Below are 19,445 nucleotides of genomic sequence, written 5' to 3'. Positions count from 1 at the left end.
TAAAGCTTCTCTGAGGCCAATCAGTGGAACATACTTCTACCTGGTCAAAACAATGGAACTTGAGTTCTACCTCTGCCTCTAGATGGGGATGTGACATTCTGAGTGGCCTCCAAAATTATAACATTTCAAACCTTTGTGTTCTTCATTAAGAGCTATGTTTCATAAAATTAGCATTCTATACTTATGAACTAGTTTACCTATAAATGTGAGGTATTTTTTCCCTTATAAATGTCATGTGTTCCATCTGAGTGGGGTTGTTTATGCCTATGGAGCCTTGGAAAGGAGGATGATTTTTTTTTTTTTTTTTTTTTTGGTTTTTCGAGACAGGGTTTCCCTGTAGTTTCTAGAGTCTGTCCTGGAACTAGCTCTTGTAGACCAGGCTGGCCTCAAACTCAGAGATCCGCCTTCCTCTGCCTCCCGAGTGCTGGGATTAAAGGCGTGTGCCACCACTGCCCGGCTAGGAGGATGATTTTTATGATCATCTTGGGCTAGCTACATGATTGAGTTCTAGGCCAGTGTCATGTACACTGTGAGACTCTATGTTAACAGAAAAACAAAAAGCAAAGATCAAGCGTTATTGATAGTTTGCGATAACATGGCATAGTTTGCAATGCTGATTATAATAAATCAAAACAATCTTTTATATGCTCTATGAGACTGACATTGACCTTCCCGACATTTATCCTCATAGCATGTAACACATAGCCTTACACAGTGTTATGTGTGTGTTTCATTTGGGTTTTATACCACCTCTGTAATAGGTAATACATATGATCCATATTTTATTGATGAAGAAGCCAACGTTTCTCAAGACTTATAGATTTGGTAAATAGCATGCATCTACTGTGTCGCTAAAGTTAAGGCCATGTATATCTGGCTGTACCACTGTGGTTTTAGTCAACAAAATTCTCAGAATTCCTACAATATGAAAATCTGTCTCGTGTAGGCCATCTCTTTGCAACCCCATCTTTAGAACTGAAACTTGACCCATTTTGAAAGGTCATTTAGTTATTGAATACTTCTCTTCTGGCATGTTATTATGTATGAATACAAAGGAAAAAGAAAGGAGATCTTATAAAAATGGACTTTATTTTCATTTGCTAGCAAACTCTACATTGGAAATGTTCAAGGATTTTTCAAGAAAAGAAATTCTTCATAACTTGATGATTTTAATAAAAACCAGAAAAGCTTTCTTAAAAACAAATTTTACCAAAGTAAAAAAAGGTAACTGGGAAATACCAATGTTCTTTCATAATCAGAGCTATTTCATAATCATAGCTAATGGAACACTTCATCTAGGAATAAAAGAAGTATTGTTAAGTTGTTGGGTACATTGGGATGTAGTGGCAAGCTCTTGAGATTCTTAAATTCCACTTTAAAACAAATTACACAGTCAACATTTCCTTCAGACCCTATGAGTTCAATCTGAAGTCTTGGGACTTGGAGAGACAGAAAGCTTTTGTCATTTTCTGTCACTTATGAGTGATAATAGCCTTTTTTGTACATGTTTTGTTCATACGATCTATAATTGCTTCTTGTTCGATCGCATGCATGTTATGGAAACAAGAGTCTATGAAGTCACTGGGTACATTCCTACTTCCTGTTATTCAAGTCCCATTTAGGGTAACTTCCCAGAGACTGTTCAGTGTTGATCACTACATGTATGGAGGGTCTAGTCTTCAGCTGCTTTTAACTCAAAAGTGATTTTTGTAATAATGAAGCTCTCAGCTAGTCTTCCTAAAATTTCTAGTTAGTGTAAGACAATTTGTTGGCCTTCTATTTTCTGCTACCTATTTTTCTTTCTATAGAAGAATTCACAACTTTTGTTTTCTGTCTCAATTTTGAAGAATTTCCATTCTTCCTAAAAAATATTCAAAGGAAGAGGTGTGATCACTTGCAATGCCAGCATCTACTTGTTTCATTCTCCAGTCCCCTCATTCCTATTCATAAATGTATATTCGTTTTCAAAAATGATTTTATACAATTTCCTTAACATCACTCCAGCTAATACTTTCAGATACACAGACTGAATTTTTGTAGGAGGCTAGCGGTCTGGGAAATTATTTAATTATGAGACTAGTGAATTTAAGTTTATAGTCAAATATTACTAGTTTTAATATCATGGATTTAATCAACCATGGAAAAAATAATTTCATATATCATGATATCACTTGTTTCTTAAGCAGGCCAGAGGTTAATTTCTTCTTTTGCTTTTCTAACTTTGGCACTTTACTTTTTAACCATTATCTTAAGTACTTTTTAGCAAAAATTGAGAAAGTCATCATTTAAAATTGAGCACACCATTTAAATCTAATTCTGATGTGTTATCTGAAGCTAGTTTGTATTAATAAATTATATCTCTACCAGGAGAAGTCAAGTTATAAGAAGGCAATATACCAAGGCTTTCTCAATATTAGCAATGCAAATTTGGGTCAACAGTCACACATATGATACATTCAAACACATCGATCATTCTTGACACATATTAAGAAAAAAATAAGTACATAAAAATAGTGATGTAAGAAAGCAAAAGTGAATACTTCTTAGTGAAACCACATTATGAAATACTTATTTTTTTTTAATGAAGTATTTGTGAGTTCATATGTGAGAGTATGGGCATTTGATTGTTCATGTGTGTGTTGTTTGTGTGTATTTTTGATACTTGTGCCTGTGGAGTCCAAAAGAGAATGTCAGAGTCACTAGGACCTGTAGTTTCAAGTCGTTGTACTGACTGATATGGATACTGAGCATCAAACTCACATCGGCAAGAGCAGTACATGCTTTTAACTTATTTATTAGCCATCTTTCCAGCCCCAACAAAACCACAATTTTTCCCTGATAGTATACTACACAGAGATATGATCACATGTCAGAAGGCCGAATACTCTAAGACTTTGAGAAGTCCTTCTAATATTATGAGTCTTAAAATGACAAACTTGTACCTCAGCTGCTTCATTTCCTTCCTCGTGTTCTTTCGTGGTCTGCTGAACATTGGGTTCCATGTCTCTGGGTTTCTCGGAAACTCTCTGCTTTTCCTTTTCATAGGTCATAGCAAGTGTACCCAAGAACAAACTTGCCATATAAAAGGCAAACCAGAAACTAATCACAATAAAAAATACCATGTAGACCTTTCCTGAAGCATAAAGGATCTGTGGAGATGCGGGGCACAGAAGGAAAAGAGAACTATTATCAATCCTTTTTTTCCCATATTTTTCTAATTTAAGATGAAAGATTAACTTTTGTTATAAAAGTAATTTAGTCATGAATTCAAGAAAAATCAAAACCTAATTTATTTCTTTAGGTATTACCTGAAGAAATAAAAATTGCTTCAACTTTAAACATATACATATGCTATAAAATATATGTTATCAAATTAGGACATGAAATAAGGAATGCCTTAATTTAGGGTAAGTATTTGATTCATGTCTTTATTACCAGAGTAAACACACCAAGGGAAAAAAAGTTGATCCCATGCAATAAAGAAGCTAAAAAATATCAATACAGAAAAAGTTTTCTGCCCTTAAGTATAGGAAAATTTCAAAATGTGTTGCAAAAATCATTTTCTCTGATCATTAATTTATGGGAAATTCACAATGTGCAATTCCTGGCTGAGGGAAGAGGAGTTTCTCAGCGAATCAGAGCACCATCTCTGATGAAGTTTTTATAGAAAACTGATTAGAATACATGAAACTAATGTGACATAATTACAAAAAGAAATATTTATGGATATTTGAATAGTGAATTCTATATTTTTGAACTTAACATAATTATTTTTGATTTCATAATAATTACATATGATAGATCAAAACAAACAGAAAATGTAGGTAAAATATACAATAGAATTATGTCCAATGACTAAATGTATATGAATACAACTGAGACAATTTTTTGATTTCTTAAGCATACATTTGAATAAATAAAGATATTATCTAAAGAAAATATTCTAAAGGCTAAGGAGGATGGTTTATTATTTTGAATTATAAGAAGTTCCAAATTCATTCTAGAAACAATGTCTTATTTATTTAGAACATTCTAGTCTTTAAAAGTGATTTTTAATAACCCGTTGGTACATTGAACCAATTATTTATGATTTGATTAGATATTTCTACCACTTAAGTAAGTAACTGTTAATACACTAGTAACACTAATACATTCAAGTGCCAGGAGTGAACAGTCTAGCATTTGCAACAGGTCATGAATAGTAAGGACCATAGATTTATCTTATCCAGTAACACATGTATGTAATACATGTTATGGAATTCTATTCTTCAATCATAACTACTGTCATTTTTTACCAAAGCATGAGTGACTATCTGCAATAGACCCTCACTATCAGACCTGCTGACTCTCGACACTGTAGATAGGGATGGTAATTGGAATCTCACCTGAGACTCTATACATTCTCTATTGTACCGCACACAAGCACTCTACGTATAATTCTGCCATAATGTGTGTGGCCTAGTAGACTCTGGAGGTTTTATAATATATGAACTGTGGATTTTGGTCTATCATTGGCAGCCTATTTCAAGGTTGTTTATGTTGACCCAGTGAAACAACTCTCTCAAAACAACATGTTTTTAAAAGAAGAATATTCCCAAATTAAAAAAACTTAGAATTCGTGGTAAGAACTCCTTGTTCTATTGTCTTTTGATATTAACTTTACTGCTTTAGTAACAACATCATTTAATTCAAGGTAGTGGGGATGAGATACTGCAATACAAAAAGTAGCTGTGAAGTCAAATTTGGATATTGTGTTTATAACAATAAGACTTCTGTCATGTCAACTGGAGCACTGTTTAAGTAGAAAGCATAAAATAGAATAAAACTAGAAATTTTCACTTAATAAATTATTACTTAATTTGTACCCATATCATAGGCTAATAACATTTGGATTCAACAATTATCAGCTAGAAATGCTCTTTGTATATATCACATTTATCAAACAAGTCACCATTATGGCCTTTGGGGCAAGAAAGTGAGCTCCAGCGGGTACATTTGAAAATTTAGAGACGTTATTCAATCCATTCAACTTTTACTTTCTTATCTAAAAAGTAAGTCAACAGATGTTCTCAACAAATTCATGTTGGAATGAAAGGGTGTGCATTGCAACTGTGCTTACTGTGTCTGACCAGACAAATAACATAGCTCAGTATGAGGCACACAGCAAAGCAGATGGCTGCTTCCACTGGGCGTGTCTGGCTGGTAGTGCTGGGGCTGCTGTCAGAAGGAAAATTATGAGAATGCAAGGGGCAAGATCAGACTCTGAAATCTAAGGTGGCTACTATTGAGCTCTATCACTTTGGCTCCATTCTAAGGCTGGGATGTCCAAAGTGAAATGATGTGGGAGTCCCCTCTGTGTACTGTGATTACCATTAATGAATACAGAAACTGCATTGGCCTGTTGATAGGGCAGAACTTAGGCAGAGAGGACTGGACTGATGCTGGGAGAAAGAAGGGCGGAGTCAAAGAGACGCCATGGAGCCGCTGCTGGAGATAGACGTGCTGAAACTTTGCTGGTAGGCCACGACCTCGTGTCAATGCACAGATTAATGGAGATGGGTTAAATTAAGATGTAAGAGATAGCAAATAAGAAGCTAGAGCTAATGGGGCAAGCGGTGTTTTAATTAATGCAGTTTCTTTGTGGTTATTTCGGTTCTGGGTGGCCGGAATGACCAAGCAGGCCCTCTTCCTACAGTGAAACCCTTGTAAAGCAGCATCTATGCCTTGATCTTGGGACAGCATTGTAGATATGAACTATTAAAGGCTAAACACGGAGAGGGTACAGGAGTTGATGGAGAGTTTCACATTTAGCAGCTCTGTTCTTTGTTTTTGCCCTTGAAGTTTTCTTCACACGAATCCCCCCATAAACACCTCCCCCCCTGTGTGTAGTCACGATTTCTTTTTAACAAATAGACTTACATTTGGGGCTGTATTTTTCAAGGGTGTCTTTAACATCTGCAGTTATGTTACCTGCAGAGTATCTCAAATTAGCTGTCTTTACCTGTTGATAAAGCAATTCAGGATAATCCTGGTTCATCAATCGAAACAAAGCAAGTAAGGCCCAACCAAAATTGTCAAAACTTGTGTAGCCATTGTCAGGATTTGTGCCCTCTTTTACACATACGTAGCCTTCTGGACACTGGCTAAAGAAGACAAAAAAAGGGGAGGGGGGAGAAATGTTCACTATCAGGCAACTATCACTATCAAGTTCACTATCAAGATAGATAAATACTATCTACCCTCTGCCCAAGAGCAAAGAGCTATTCCCTGCACAAAGGTCAATAATTGTCTTTTTAGATAAAACACTAAATATCAGTTATATTTCAAGTTGATACACATGAAAAGTGTTGAACAGGAATTATAACTACTCTCAAGATGACTTTCAAAAAGTTGTTTTAAAGATTGATTTAATTGACAAAAATGTATATATTATTCACATATATACTTTAAAGGTTATACATTATTGAATGGCTAAATAAGGCTAATATATGCATAGTTCACATATCTATAATGACTGGCACGAATACTTACCAATTTCAAGAAAGTAATGCAGTGTTATTATTCATAATTCTGCTGTTCAAAATCAAACTGGAGATGATGAAAGTGTGACTCAGTGGTAAACTATTTATTTAGCATTTTGAGTCCTTAAGTCTAAGCAATAATACCATAATAGTAAAAGAGAAAGGGGGAGGGTGAAAGTATAAGTATAGAAAGTATAAATAAAGAAAATATAGTGGGAGTATAAATATTGGAAAGCAGCACTGATAAAAATAAACTACAATCTTTGAGGACCTAGTTTTCAAGTGATCTCACCTAAGACCCTCAGTTCCCATATTTGAGGGTGAGAAAACATTTGTCACATTAATAATTGAAAAGCAGAGTTAGAACTTGTAGAAAAGAGCACATTAAATATTTATTCCCTTCCCTTTCAGGGAGTTCTCCAACTTATCTTTGTAAGGTTGGAGCGATGCGGTTCCTTACGGTATTGGCTTAATAAATGCTATTTTCTTCTATATAGCCTTGTGTAGTTTCTCCCCGACACTATTTTGGGGCTGGTAATGTTGTGTGCTTTAGACAAACAATGGAACAATCAGTGGTTTAAAAACACTTGTGCACCGAGGCCTGCTAGTCCTAAGAGTCAGAGCAAAGGCAGGCTTGTTGTTACAGTCATCTACTAAATAGGGGTACCTTACCATGCTGATGACTATGGAGTTAGAGGTGAAACACAATATGGTTTTTATTTCTTGCCTTGAAATATAGCATTATTTGCTTAATATTCATAGTCAGATGCCTTCAGAAAGCATCTGGATTATATTTGAAGTGGAGGATTCCTTAATAAGATGCTTTAAAGAGAAAGAACCAAAAACTGGATTTGAGGATAGAAGGGAAGCTAAGTGATAAAACTTCTGAATTACCCAAAGTTATATAAACTGTGCTGGTGAGATTTCTCTTCCTTAGTGCTTTAGTCCAGTCCCCGAATGTAAGGGGAAAGAAAGAATAAAAAAGGAGCCTATGGATGGGTGGCACATCTCAACTGAGAGCAAAGCAACGAGGACAATGCCCAAGTCCATATGGCTGACAGTGGCTTGTTACTTTCTTATTCGCTCCATTATAATCTACGGGACACAGCCAGTGAGATGGTTATGTGGGTAAGTCACTTGACTCCCGGCCTGATCACCTAAGTTTAGTTCTCTGGACTCACACAATCGAAGAGAGAATAAGCTTCCGAAAAGTTGTCCTCCATCTCCATGTGTGTCATGGCACACCCCCCCCATATATACATAATAAAAAAGGAGTTCATGTTAGCAACGCAGGAGAATTATGCTACCCTGATGAATAATTATGTACTAATAATTTAAAGCAATTTTATTAATGTAAAATGCGTATAGACACAAAAGAAGTAAAATAACAGTATGTCTTTAATGTTTCTCTTCTTTAAAAGCTTACAATCATATATGCAGAGGGCCTAGGTCCCACACAGGCTTCCTGGTTGTTGGTTCAGTTTTTGTGAGCCCCTATGAGCCCAGGTTAGTTGATTCTGTGAGTTTTAATGTGGTGTCCTTGACTCCTCTGGCTCCTACAATCTTTCTTCCCATCTTCTGCAGGATTCCCTGAGCTCAGCCTAATGTTTGACTGTGGGTCTGTCCATCTGTTTTTTTTTCAGTTGCTGGTTGAACCCTTTCTATGTAACTATGTTACAGTTGTGTATCTTGGTCTTCTTATGGGAACCTGACAATGGAAACAGGGAATGTCTCTGATTCTTTTACTGGCTTTGGTACCCTACTGCTCATACTGGGTCTCTTTGACCAGCCTTAAGACATGCGGAAGTACTTAGTTTTATTGCAACTTAATATGCCATATTTTGTTGTTGGTAATGGTAGATCTGTCATTTCCTGAACAGTAAAGGAGGAGGAGTGGATTGGAAGGTGGGAATAGAGGGTGTGGTGGGGGAAGGGCTGGAAGGAGAGGAAGGACGAAAACTGCAGCAAAGGCATAAAATAAATAAATAATAAATAATTTTACCAAAAAGACAAATACGTTATGTATTCACTCATAAGTGGATATTAGATATAAAGCAACTAGAATACTATCCAGTTTCAGAGAAGCTAGATAACAAGGAAGACCCTAGGAGGAACACATGGATTACCATGGGAAGGGGAATTAGATGAGATCTCTTAGGTAACTGGGGGGAAAGGGAGCAGGAGAGCATGGGAGATGAGAACTTGAGGAAACAGATGGTCAAAGGGGAGAGAGACGAGTGAAAGAGCAATGAAAGAGATATCTTAATAGACAGAGCCACTATGGGGTTAAGGAGAAACCTGGTGCTAGGGAAGTTTCCAGGAATCCATAAGAATGACCCCAGCTAAGACTCCTAGTAATAGTGGAAAGGGTGCCAGAACTGGCCTTCTCCTGCAATCTGATTGGTGAATAACCCAACTATCGTAAAAGGGCCTTCATCTAGTAAGTGATGGAACCAGATGCAGAGATTCACAACCAAGCAACAGGCTGAGCTCATGGAATCCAATCAAAGAGTGGGAGGAGGGAATATATAAGCAAGGGAGGTCAAGGTCATGATGGAGAAATCTACAGAGACAGCTGAAATAAGTTCATGGAAACTCGTGAACTCTAGACTATCAGCTGTGGAGCCTCCATGGGACCAAACCAGGCCCTCCATATATGGGAGATAGTGATGAAACTTGAGTCATCTGAGAGGCCTCTGGCAATAAGACCAGGATCTATCCCTGGTGCATGAGCTAGCTTGTTGGAGCCCATTGCCTATGTTAGGATGCCATGCTCAATGCTCAACCCTAAATGCAGGGAGGAGGGGCTTGGTCCTGCCCAACTTAATGTGCCAGACTTTGTTAACCCCATGGAAGCCCTGACCCATTGGGAGGAGTGGATGGAGAGTGTGGGAGGGAGATGAGGGGACAGAAAGAGGGGTGAGGTGGGAAGACTGTGGTTGGAATGTAAAATGTAATTTTAAAGAAAAAAATTAAAATTAAAAAAAATGAATAAGTTACGGGAAATATAAAATTTCACAACTTATGACCTAATTGTATATTATCCTTTGCTAATTGTTGATGCTGGGACTCACTGATAATAAATCAGATCTTCGCTGGAGTTCCATCCACGCAATTTCCTAGTTTCTTAGGCTAGAAGAAGTCACTCTCTTCATGTGCCTGTTGCTTTTCTTTAATTAATGGTATTCCATAACCACACACTTCTGCTTTTGTTTAAAGTCATTATGTTGGAATTGTGCCTTTCAAGGTGATGGTATTAGGGGATGGGGCTCTCGATGACAGAATGGGTCAAAATGAAGTCTCCTGTGTATGGCTACTACTTTTACAAAGGTGATCAGAGAGACTGTCCTGCTTCAGCTATGAAGATTCAGATGAAAGGCACCTTCTAAAAGTCAAAAGAGCAAGACAGCAAATTTTCAGGAAATTGGACCTGAAGATTTAGGTCTGCCTGACTGAGCAATACCTTTCTGTTGTCTCCAAGATATGTAATCTACAGAATTTTGTTGAAAACTTCTCAGACAACATAAGACACTTCTTTGGCATAATGTTGACAACAAAGTAAGGAAATGAAGTCAACTGAGGATAGCAGGAAATCATATATCATTCAATGCATATGTGATAATTTCATGTTACAGGAGAACATTACTCGCGCCTACCCAGCGTCTGTCCTATTGCCGCAGAGCAAAGCATATCTCTCGCCTTCCAAATAGTAGAAGTTCGCTCTTTCTGAAAAGATAAGAAAGAAAGGAGGGTCTATGTTTAATCCCAGGTCAGTCACATGTAGCTCATCTGAATTTCCATAGGATTCGTGCATTTGCCCATGTCCAGATAATTTGTAATTTTGATTACAAAGAAAGAAAAACAGATTCAAATTAGTCCCTGAGTATAGTTATAACGTTTATAATTATCCCAGAAATGGAGGGTCCATTTCTCTAAAGATTTCTCCAACATTTGATGGAGCCCCTCTCACCTGGAGTATAATACTGGCTTCCAGTTCTGTTGTACAGGGTTTCATTTTCATTCTCTTGCGGCCAACGCAGACATTTGTGCTTCAGATTACCCATGAAGAGACCCATCCCCAGTAGAGAAAATACAGTCAGAGAAAACAGAGTTAGGACAATAGCACCAAATAGTTTCTTCAAACACTGGGCCAGTGTTGCCACAATTGACCGCAGGCCTGAAAAAAAAAAAAAAAAGACACATATTTATAACCTAAGAGAGAACGTATTTCCAACCAAACAGTTACAGCAAACCTCGTGGCAAATATCTGTCTCTTTGAAATCATTTTCCTTCATTCTACTTCCGATTGCCTGAGACTAACAAATATTGGGAGTTAAAGTAATAGCTAGAGGGTCCTGTGACACTGGTAGTTATGATACTCAATGAGATAATGTGGAGATAGTATTTAAAGTGTACGGCTGTTTGAACTTTGTCATGTCGTTGCCCAGGCTGTTCATATAGAAAAGCAAGACAAATCGTCTTTGATTCAAAGGATTGTGTCTGGATTATCTAGTAAAACTACTTTTCTGTTTCTAAAGGTTTCTTTTTGTTAACAACTCAAAGAAGCAAACTCTAATATTTTTGGAAAGCCTATATCTCACATTTTCTCGGTCTTTTTGAGGGTCACCAATCATTCAGAACACGGAATGTGGTTTTCTAAGTTTTGCTAATACACCTCATTATCAGCTGAAACAGAACCTCTTTACTGTTCCCTCGTACTGTGCCTTTGTTTGCTGCACTGATAATAACACATTTTACTTATATGACCATGCAGTATTCATCCAGTATCTTATAATTCATATCATTATTCTCAAAAATGTACATATATGTCTGTTTTGTCTAATTTTCATTTTCTGCCTGAAAATCTAGGCTTTTCTTCTGCTGAAATTCTCAGAATCAGAAGACGGGTCCAGTCGATATATGTCTTGTGCGGTAAGCAGGGCTTCTGTGAGTTGATGTGCGCAGCAGCCAGCAGGTGCAACAGCCAGGCCATGCCCCAGTGAATCGTCCCACACTCAAGCATTTGAGGGCAGCACTATTAGATTTAAAGGGTGAATTAACAACACAGACTATGTTGGCCACTGGGATGGAGACAGAATGGGGTTCTAGAGTTCACTGAAGGGAGGGAGCAGTGGTCGAGTACAATCATGAAACACTAAAAGCGAAACAATTTTTAAGTACTGAAAATATTAGAATTGAATAAAATACTCCAGATGCTTTTTTTCTTATTTCTATTTAATGCAAAAATGAAATTGCTTTCTTTCGATCGGTGCACTTCTCCTCCTGTCTTCTGCTATCTGTTCACGTAGTGTACAGAATCCTACTCTTCTTTTGTTGGGCAAGGAGGAGACATGTTTATCTTGAAAAGACTAAAACCTGCTCATCTTTCTTAAAAATCCCTCTCGGGAAGATGAAAATGCTGCCATTTTATGTTCTTACTCTTCTCAGGAAACAAATGAAGTTAAAGTTGTTTTGTTCTCACCAGGGCAGAACTACTTGGCTTCATCCCTGGCTTGGGGTTGCTTGCCATGCCACAAACTACTTTTGTTAAACATATTTATTGGGCTGTAATTCAGAGATCCTAAAATACCCATGCTTAATATATGCAACTTGATGTTCTAAAATATTTATAGGTTGGTTTTTCATCATATCACTCTCTTGTCTACTTGTCTTTTTTTTTTTTTTTTTTGCTCAACCTGGATTTCAAGTTCATAATGTGGACACATCTGTTTTTCATAGTGTTCTGACAATAAAAGTTAAATATAAGTCTCATTATTGATATACTGCATCCACCTTGAGTGTTCTTACTATTGATTGCATCATAATGTATATAATTTGCTGCATCCCAATGAACTTGCTCTACTCTACTTGTTTCTCTCTCTCTCTCTCTCTCTCTCTCTCTCTCTCTTTCTCTCTCTCTCTCTCTGTGTGTGTGTGTGTTTTGTTTTTAATGAAACATCATATCAAAAGATACAGGTAAACATTTGCTTAACTTTCAGAAATGGAAGCTGCAGTTAGTCCTCACTACCTTCCATTGTGAGGATCACAGCTCTGTTTTATCTATCTGTGAAAACATCCCTGAACATGGTGGCACCATTTGTAAGTACTAAGGAGAAAGGCAATCTTACTAGTTGAGATCATGCTATGGCTTACTCTAAACTATTCAAGGTTATGTAAGACGCTTGTTTCTAAAGATGTACCATAGCCCCGAGAGACTCCATTCTATAGGCAGCTTTTGATTATATTTTGAGAGCGCAGATGATAATGGTCATGGTAGGACCTGAAAATAGTGCCAACTGCCTGGCACTTAGAAAAAAGATGACCGTCCAGAAAGCATAATGTGTATTGGCTTTTAAATTTAGTTGGGTAAACTGAGTCTGTACAGGTGCATGAGCATATTAAAATCATTTCAGACAACCCAGGTCTAAGATTAGATTGGACAGGCCAGACTGAGCAGAGGGTATGAGCGACTCTTATCACCTGAACCCAACAAAGTGATAGAAAGTTAGCGTGGCAGTGTCATGGATACCTTGGTAAGGACCAAGAGTCAGAGCACTCCCGATGATGACTGCTGCTTCAGCTAGGCTCAGTTCTTCTATCGCTGATGCAACACACGCTACTGGCATCTTCCTGTCTCCAGGCTCCCCTGCTAAACCTGAATCTGCAGTTTCTAATCTGACCTGATTTCTGTCCTTTTACCTCACAGCAGAACTTAATTATGCATCTTCGCTCTCTACCTTGACCCTTCCTATGGCTCCGACAGCAGCTTCTTCCTTACATCTGGTTTAGGTTCATCATGTTATCAATACACACTCCATATACATTTTCTCAGCCTATTTCCAAACCTCTTAAGCTCTGCTGTGTCCTTTCTAACTTGTTTTTATTATATTTATTCTGGAAACCCTATAGATAGAAGACAGAGCTATTTTTATTGTGTGCTATATGTTGTGTGACATGAGAATTAAAACCAGCAACTAAGATTGGGCTAAAAAAAAAAAAAAAAAAAGGTCTGTATTTATTTTGACCAGACTACGAAGGTCGACAGGATTTTCTGGCAAGCTTCTGAATTGAAGCCTTTCACCTTCTGAATTCACTGTAATTGCCTCAAGTCTTTCTTTAACTAAAGTCATAAATTTGTTTGACTGTGTTTCTTACATAGTATTGTTGATAACCACATTGGTCTATGTTCACTCATTTCAACTGGTTTTTTGAAATGAAGAAAATAAGGAGTCAAAAGTATTATTTTAGAATCTCTGCTTTCCTTGGAATTTAAGGAACCTTTATAAGTTATTTTACAATATAGAAATATAACCAAAAACATAATCACAATTTTTATTTTGCATCACAAGTATTGAAAGCCCCACCACATAAACAACAGTTACGTGTATTGCTTTTCCTCCCTTTCCTGGTTGACAAGCAGATTTAAGATTTACATGGCTGAAGATAGTTTTCAAAGTGGAAATAATGTTCAAATTCACATACTTTCTGAGTAATAGCAAGACAGTTCAAATGGATCCACAGATGCACAAAAAAATCTCAAAGAAGAAAATAAATCCAATAGCATTTCTTACCTTGGTGCAAAGGAATAATCTTCAAAATTCGCAAGGTTCTTATAGCTTTAAGCATTACAAGAAAGTTGAGAGGCGAAAATCTTGTGATAAGCCTGTGGGAGAAATTGAAGTTATTTAGAAGTCATCGGATCTATGGTCTTTGAAATCAGGTGCTAGAAAAACTATATTTCCAAGAATTTCCTATGCTCCCACTTTTCCATTCTAGAAATTGTTGATTGGAAGACAAATTTGCTCTGAAGAAGGGAGCAACTATGTGGTAGTAGTTCACCTATTCAAGCTTTGAGATTGTAACTCTTTCACTCTGTGCCAAATTTCATGTGGAACAACAGTCTATAACACATCTATAAAATCATGGGAGAGGGTAGAAGTGCGGAGCAAGGAAGGGTGCAGAAAACATATATAGATCAATAAAAAGGAAACAAAAAATAATGTTATCTTATTACAAAACATGAGAATGAAAATAAAATCTACTAGCTGGTTTTAAATATAGGAATGCAGAGCCAGGCGGTGGTGGCACATGCCTTTAATCCCAGCACTCGGGAGGAAGAGGCAGGCAGATCTCTTGTGAGTTCGAGGCCAGCCTGGTCTATAAGAGCTAGTTCCAGGTCAGGCTCCAAATCCTACAGAGAAACCCTGTCTTGAAAAAACAAACAAATATGTACACACACACACACACACACACACACACACACACACACACACATATATATATACATATACAAGAATGCAATTCATCTTCAGTATTTAAACTCCTGATGATGATTATCAGGAATAAGAGCAAAAGGCAGGATGTATACTGTGAAGAGAATCTACTCTGTAGCCAGAATGCCTGGGTGGAAATGACACCCACTGATTACTAGATGTGTGACAGGAAATACGGCTAATATTTTGTGCCACAACTACCTCAGTTTTAAAGTGGGGGGTATTTCCTTAGTCAGAGGACTTTGTGGGAATTTCATGGAATGATATATTCAAATTTCATAGCTGTGTATATTCAAACAAGACAGGCTGTCTGTTACCAAGGTTAGATGAGTGTTAGCTGGCAGCAAACACAACAGAAATGATAATGGGAATAGTAATGCCAATGATTATAAAGATAGCAGTCATTACATTTCATTTTTACAGTATAGTAGACACTTTTTCTTTTTTATAAAAACTGTTTTTAAGGAAAAAGTGGTCTGTTTCAAAATTTTAACATAAATTTTACTCTCTTGACCATTTTCATATCCATAAAAGAGAATACAGTCAATACAAACAATGAAAAGTTAGATAAAAACTGACATTATACATAACACTCACAAACTGTGAGTGCTTAAACACTTTATTCAGATATTTGGCAAATTTACTGGTCTCAAACCATGGGGCTAAAGGAACTGTTTCAATACTGAGCCTCAAGTGAATAGGAACCTCCTAAATTACACAAGTGTGTCCTGAACTCAAAAACAAAAATAAAAACCACTCACAATATGTTCTTGTAATACCCTGTTTCTACAGGACAGCAAACTACCCATTCCTTTCATTTGTCATGGGCACCCAGAAACAGTTGTCTGAGGAAACCATGAAGTGAAATCATTAAAATATTTGCAATGTAAAACACTACTCACTCAAACAAGGTCACACTGAAATCAAGCCAGTTCCATAGATTCCCAAGGAAGGAAAACGACCCTGCCCAGACACCTCTTGCAATGACTTTTACAAGTATTTCAAATGTGTAAATCCCAAGCAGAGTATTCCTGTAGGAAAAAAATATCACACAAATATTAACTCCTGAGAATAGTATACTGTGAGCTCTAAAACTGTCTCTGACAGCCACCCACTATGGAAATCAAGTTGTCAAGAAAGTAAAATTCTATCTCTTAGTAGGGTAGGAGCAGTCATTCAGACAAGGATCAAAGATTCTGTTCCCTTTGGACATTAGCAGAGATCTGTAGAGAGGCCTTCAGTGATGCTTGTGTGATAGCATTGCTTAATAATTTGATCACTTCTTCCCAATGAAACTTCTTCACAACAGTCCCGACTCAGAGGTTATATATAATCTTTATGTAGTACCTAGGTAAATTATGAAAATATCAAATATACTACAAATAAAGACTTTAGCATAATTAATTATCATAGGATTTAAGCCCAAATTTAATACATATATGTTCAAGGACACACACACACACACACACACACAGAGAGAGAGAAAGAGAGAGAGAGAGAGAGAGAGAGAGAGAGAGAGAGAATTGTTTTGAATAGAGTTAAAGCTCAAAGTTAATGTCAAGAAGCCTTACTTCCTAAAAACAAGAATCAATGCAGTTTCCCATTTGTCTACTCAAAACCAGACTCTTCAGATATCCAAGGACAGCGAAAAGTTTAAAACTGATGATTTATTAATGACTAAAAATAAATAAAAATTTGAAGAAGAGAGAAATCAAGCATGAGGTGAGACCCCATGCATATGATACCATGGTATGTATAGATAGCAGTTGTAATCTTAATTTTCTGGCTGCTTATTTCTATTTTCTCTTGAAGAGAATAAGCCAAATAAAGCCCTTATATTCAGAAAATCAGATTTTAGCGAAACTAGCACTACTGCATGGAGACATCCTTGCAGTTTCACCCCAGGGGCTTCATAAAAACGAGGGCCATAGCGACTCTGGATCTTGTTTTACTTATTATCATTATGTGAATGTTTAGATTTATTACATATTTCACTTAGTTTTTTCATACAGTCAGTTTTGATCATATTCTTTCTCATTCTCAACTCCTCCCACATTGTTCACATTCCCTTAATTAAATTAAAAAATTTAAAGCAAGTTAAATTGTATTATGTTTCAATCCATAATGCATCTTATAACTTAGTAAAATACAATAAATTTAAAATTCTGAAAACCATAACTATAGACTATTTTATGTATATAATAAAAATAAATAACTTACTGGACTGCCAATATCCATTCTGGTGGATTAGTCATCGACAAAAAAAAGCTGTCAGTGAGTACACTAATTAAAATCAGCAGGCGAAAAAGGGTAAGGCAAGGTCAAGGAAAAATAGATAATAAATTACACTAGAAAAGACCTATTATTATAAATTGTATTTATAGATACAAGGACAAGGGATAAGATCCTCTTATAAATATTGAAAATCCATGTTATTTGTATTGGAAAATAAGAATTAACATTTGTTAACTATGATTACTATTTTATTAAGTTCTATTTTCCATGTGTTTTTAAAAACTAACCCAGAAAAATTAATATTCAATATGATGACATAAAGTGCCAATGGGAAAACGAGTTCTTCAGCAGCGGTTTAAGAGCAGAACATCTGGACTTATTAGCGTATTGAAGCCAAAGCCTTGTTGACTAAGAGAACATCCGGACTTGTTATTAGTGTCTTGAAGACACAGCCAACCACCCTTAGGAGGATATGGATTCACCAACACCTTGACAGCTACTCTTCTGAGAGAGCTGAATGGAGACAACGTGCAGAAGATGGAAACGGCATTGAACCTGAAGATTACTCTGTTTCTGTTTAAGACCACGAAAGTCTGTAAGAAACCACAGAAAATACAGTTAGCTAAGAGTTGCCATCACTGCTCAGCTCTCTGATGTTTGGGCATAATTACCTTGGCTTTGATATCTAATCATAGTTGAAGTAAAAAGAAGCTGTTCTCACGGTTTTCATCTATATTTAGTGTTACCTGATTGCTCACCACTTTGCTTTGTTTTGCTGGTCGGACACATAGGAAAGTCATTGGCAATGCTATCACAGACAGCCCTGTCTCCCAGCTGAACGCCAGATGGTGCACGGATTCACACTTAGAGGTATCAGAGGGGCAATACCTCACTAAATGAATGGGGAAATGTTAATTGTATACCAGGGAAAAATCAATGTAGCATTACAAACGCAAAGAGGAACCAATGTTTTGAAGTATCACGTCAATTGTTTAAATTATTTATGAGGGAGGATCTGAAGGAGGGACAAGTAGAGGGAATGTGCTGCGATCATATCTTGTTCTTTCTTTCTCAAAAAAGGAATCAAAAAAGGAAATAGTAAAAATAAATTAAAAGAGAAAAACAGACAAAAATAGCAGAACAATACACACACATAAAAAAATTATAAATACATGGGGTCTGTTCTGTGTTAGCCAAAAATTCCTGGGCATAGGGTCTGTCACGAAGTACCTACTTTGTTTTTTAAGACTTTGGTTTTATAATAAACAACGAAGGTCCTGCTTTCAACATGGCTGCATATATTACACAGTTCTCAGACCACTGCTTCAGTAACAGCTGTTCACTCCCAAGCTTACTGCCCATTATGACCCAAACATGCCACAAAGTGAGTGCTGAAATAATTCAGACAAGGACTCAATTTTCATTTTAACTCAAATGTCATCAAAATAATTCAAATGACAGTATTTTACCATGACAGTATTACAGAGGTGTGTTTTTGTGTGTGTATGTGCGTATTCTTCACAGATTTTCATTAAATTTGATTTCCCCTATTAGATAACTTCAGTGAATTATATACATGACTATCAAAATACTAGTAGATAATATTCCCCTAATTTAATGGATTTAATTTCTGTCAGTGGCAACTTCACTCTTCCACATTGTAAATATTGACAGTATCTGTCAGTCATATCTTGCTGTTCCTTTTCTTAATATTATATAGGACCCTGGACAGCAGGGTTTTCCTGTTCATCTCTCTTTCTCCTTCCTTCTCTCCCTCTCTTTCTCTCTCATAAACAAAACATTGTACGATTATTTTAAAAACAATAATTAGAAGACGATAATCATCATATTTCCGCGAAAGTCATTTATATTAAGGAATATCAGTGCACACACTGGATTAACTAAAGTAACACACTTATCCCTCTCTATCCCTTGCTCTGTTTCTCTGTCTATTTCTTCCTCTCTTTTCCTCAATTTCACCCTGTACTCTTCTTCCTTATCACCTTCTCTCCCTTCTCTCGCTACTCCAACCCTTTGCTTTCTCTTCTATCTACTCTTTGGATCCTTTCTCTTCTAATTTGGAAAGCTGCTTGATTAGTTTTATTGAACTGCCACCACCATGCCATGTGTCCTTTGATCACTACATCAAGCCCGTGTCAAAATCTCCATTATCTCATCTTTGCCACCTTTGGCAACATGACTGAGTTTCCAGGAATAGCATTGCTCTTTCCAACCCCTTACAGACTTAATCTTGGCTGTTGCCTGCCCAAGATTCTATCTTGCTTTTATTAGAATTCAAGTATTCTGCAAGCTGTAACTGAAATGCTACTTTTCTTCATTTGTATTATTGTATGTGTAGAGCTGTTTTGTCATGATGCATTCATGAACCACATGGGTGTCTTGTGCCCAGGGTGGC

The 19,445-nt window shown here is 36.7% G+C and overlaps 1 protein-coding gene across 1 annotated transcript in view; it reads right to left on the bottom strand.

Moving 5' to 3' along the window:
- Positions 1-19,445, bottom strand: part of Scn7a (sodium voltage-gated channel alpha subunit 7) — a 66,201-nt gene that overhangs the window by 25,559 nt on the left and 21,197 nt on the right. Inside the window, exons 3-10 of the mRNA XM_038337285.1 lie at positions 17,504-17,622; positions 17,015-17,104; positions 15,697-15,825; positions 14,093-14,184; positions 10,492-10,698; positions 10,178-10,247; positions 6,002-6,143; positions 2,943-3,149 (exon numbers count right to left, since the gene is read on the bottom strand). Of these exons, the coding sequence (XP_038193213.1) occupies positions 2,943-3,149; positions 6,002-6,143; positions 10,178-10,247; positions 10,492-10,698; positions 14,093-14,184; positions 15,697-15,825; positions 17,015-17,104; positions 17,504-17,622 (1,056 nt within the window). The remainder of the gene's footprint in view (positions 1-2,942; positions 3,150-6,001; positions 6,144-10,177; positions 10,248-10,491; positions 10,699-14,092; positions 14,185-15,696; positions 15,826-17,014; positions 17,105-17,503; positions 17,623-19,445) is intronic.

This window comes from Arvicola amphibius, chromosome 7 (assembly GCF_903992535.2).
Source record: "Arvicola amphibius chromosome 7, mArvAmp1.2, whole genome shotgun sequence".
Taxonomy (NCBI): domain Eukaryota; kingdom Metazoa; phylum Chordata; class Mammalia; order Rodentia; family Cricetidae; genus Arvicola; species Arvicola amphibius.
Note: the sequence above shows the minus strand (reverse complement) of the source record. Positions and strands in the feature narration are given on the sequence as shown.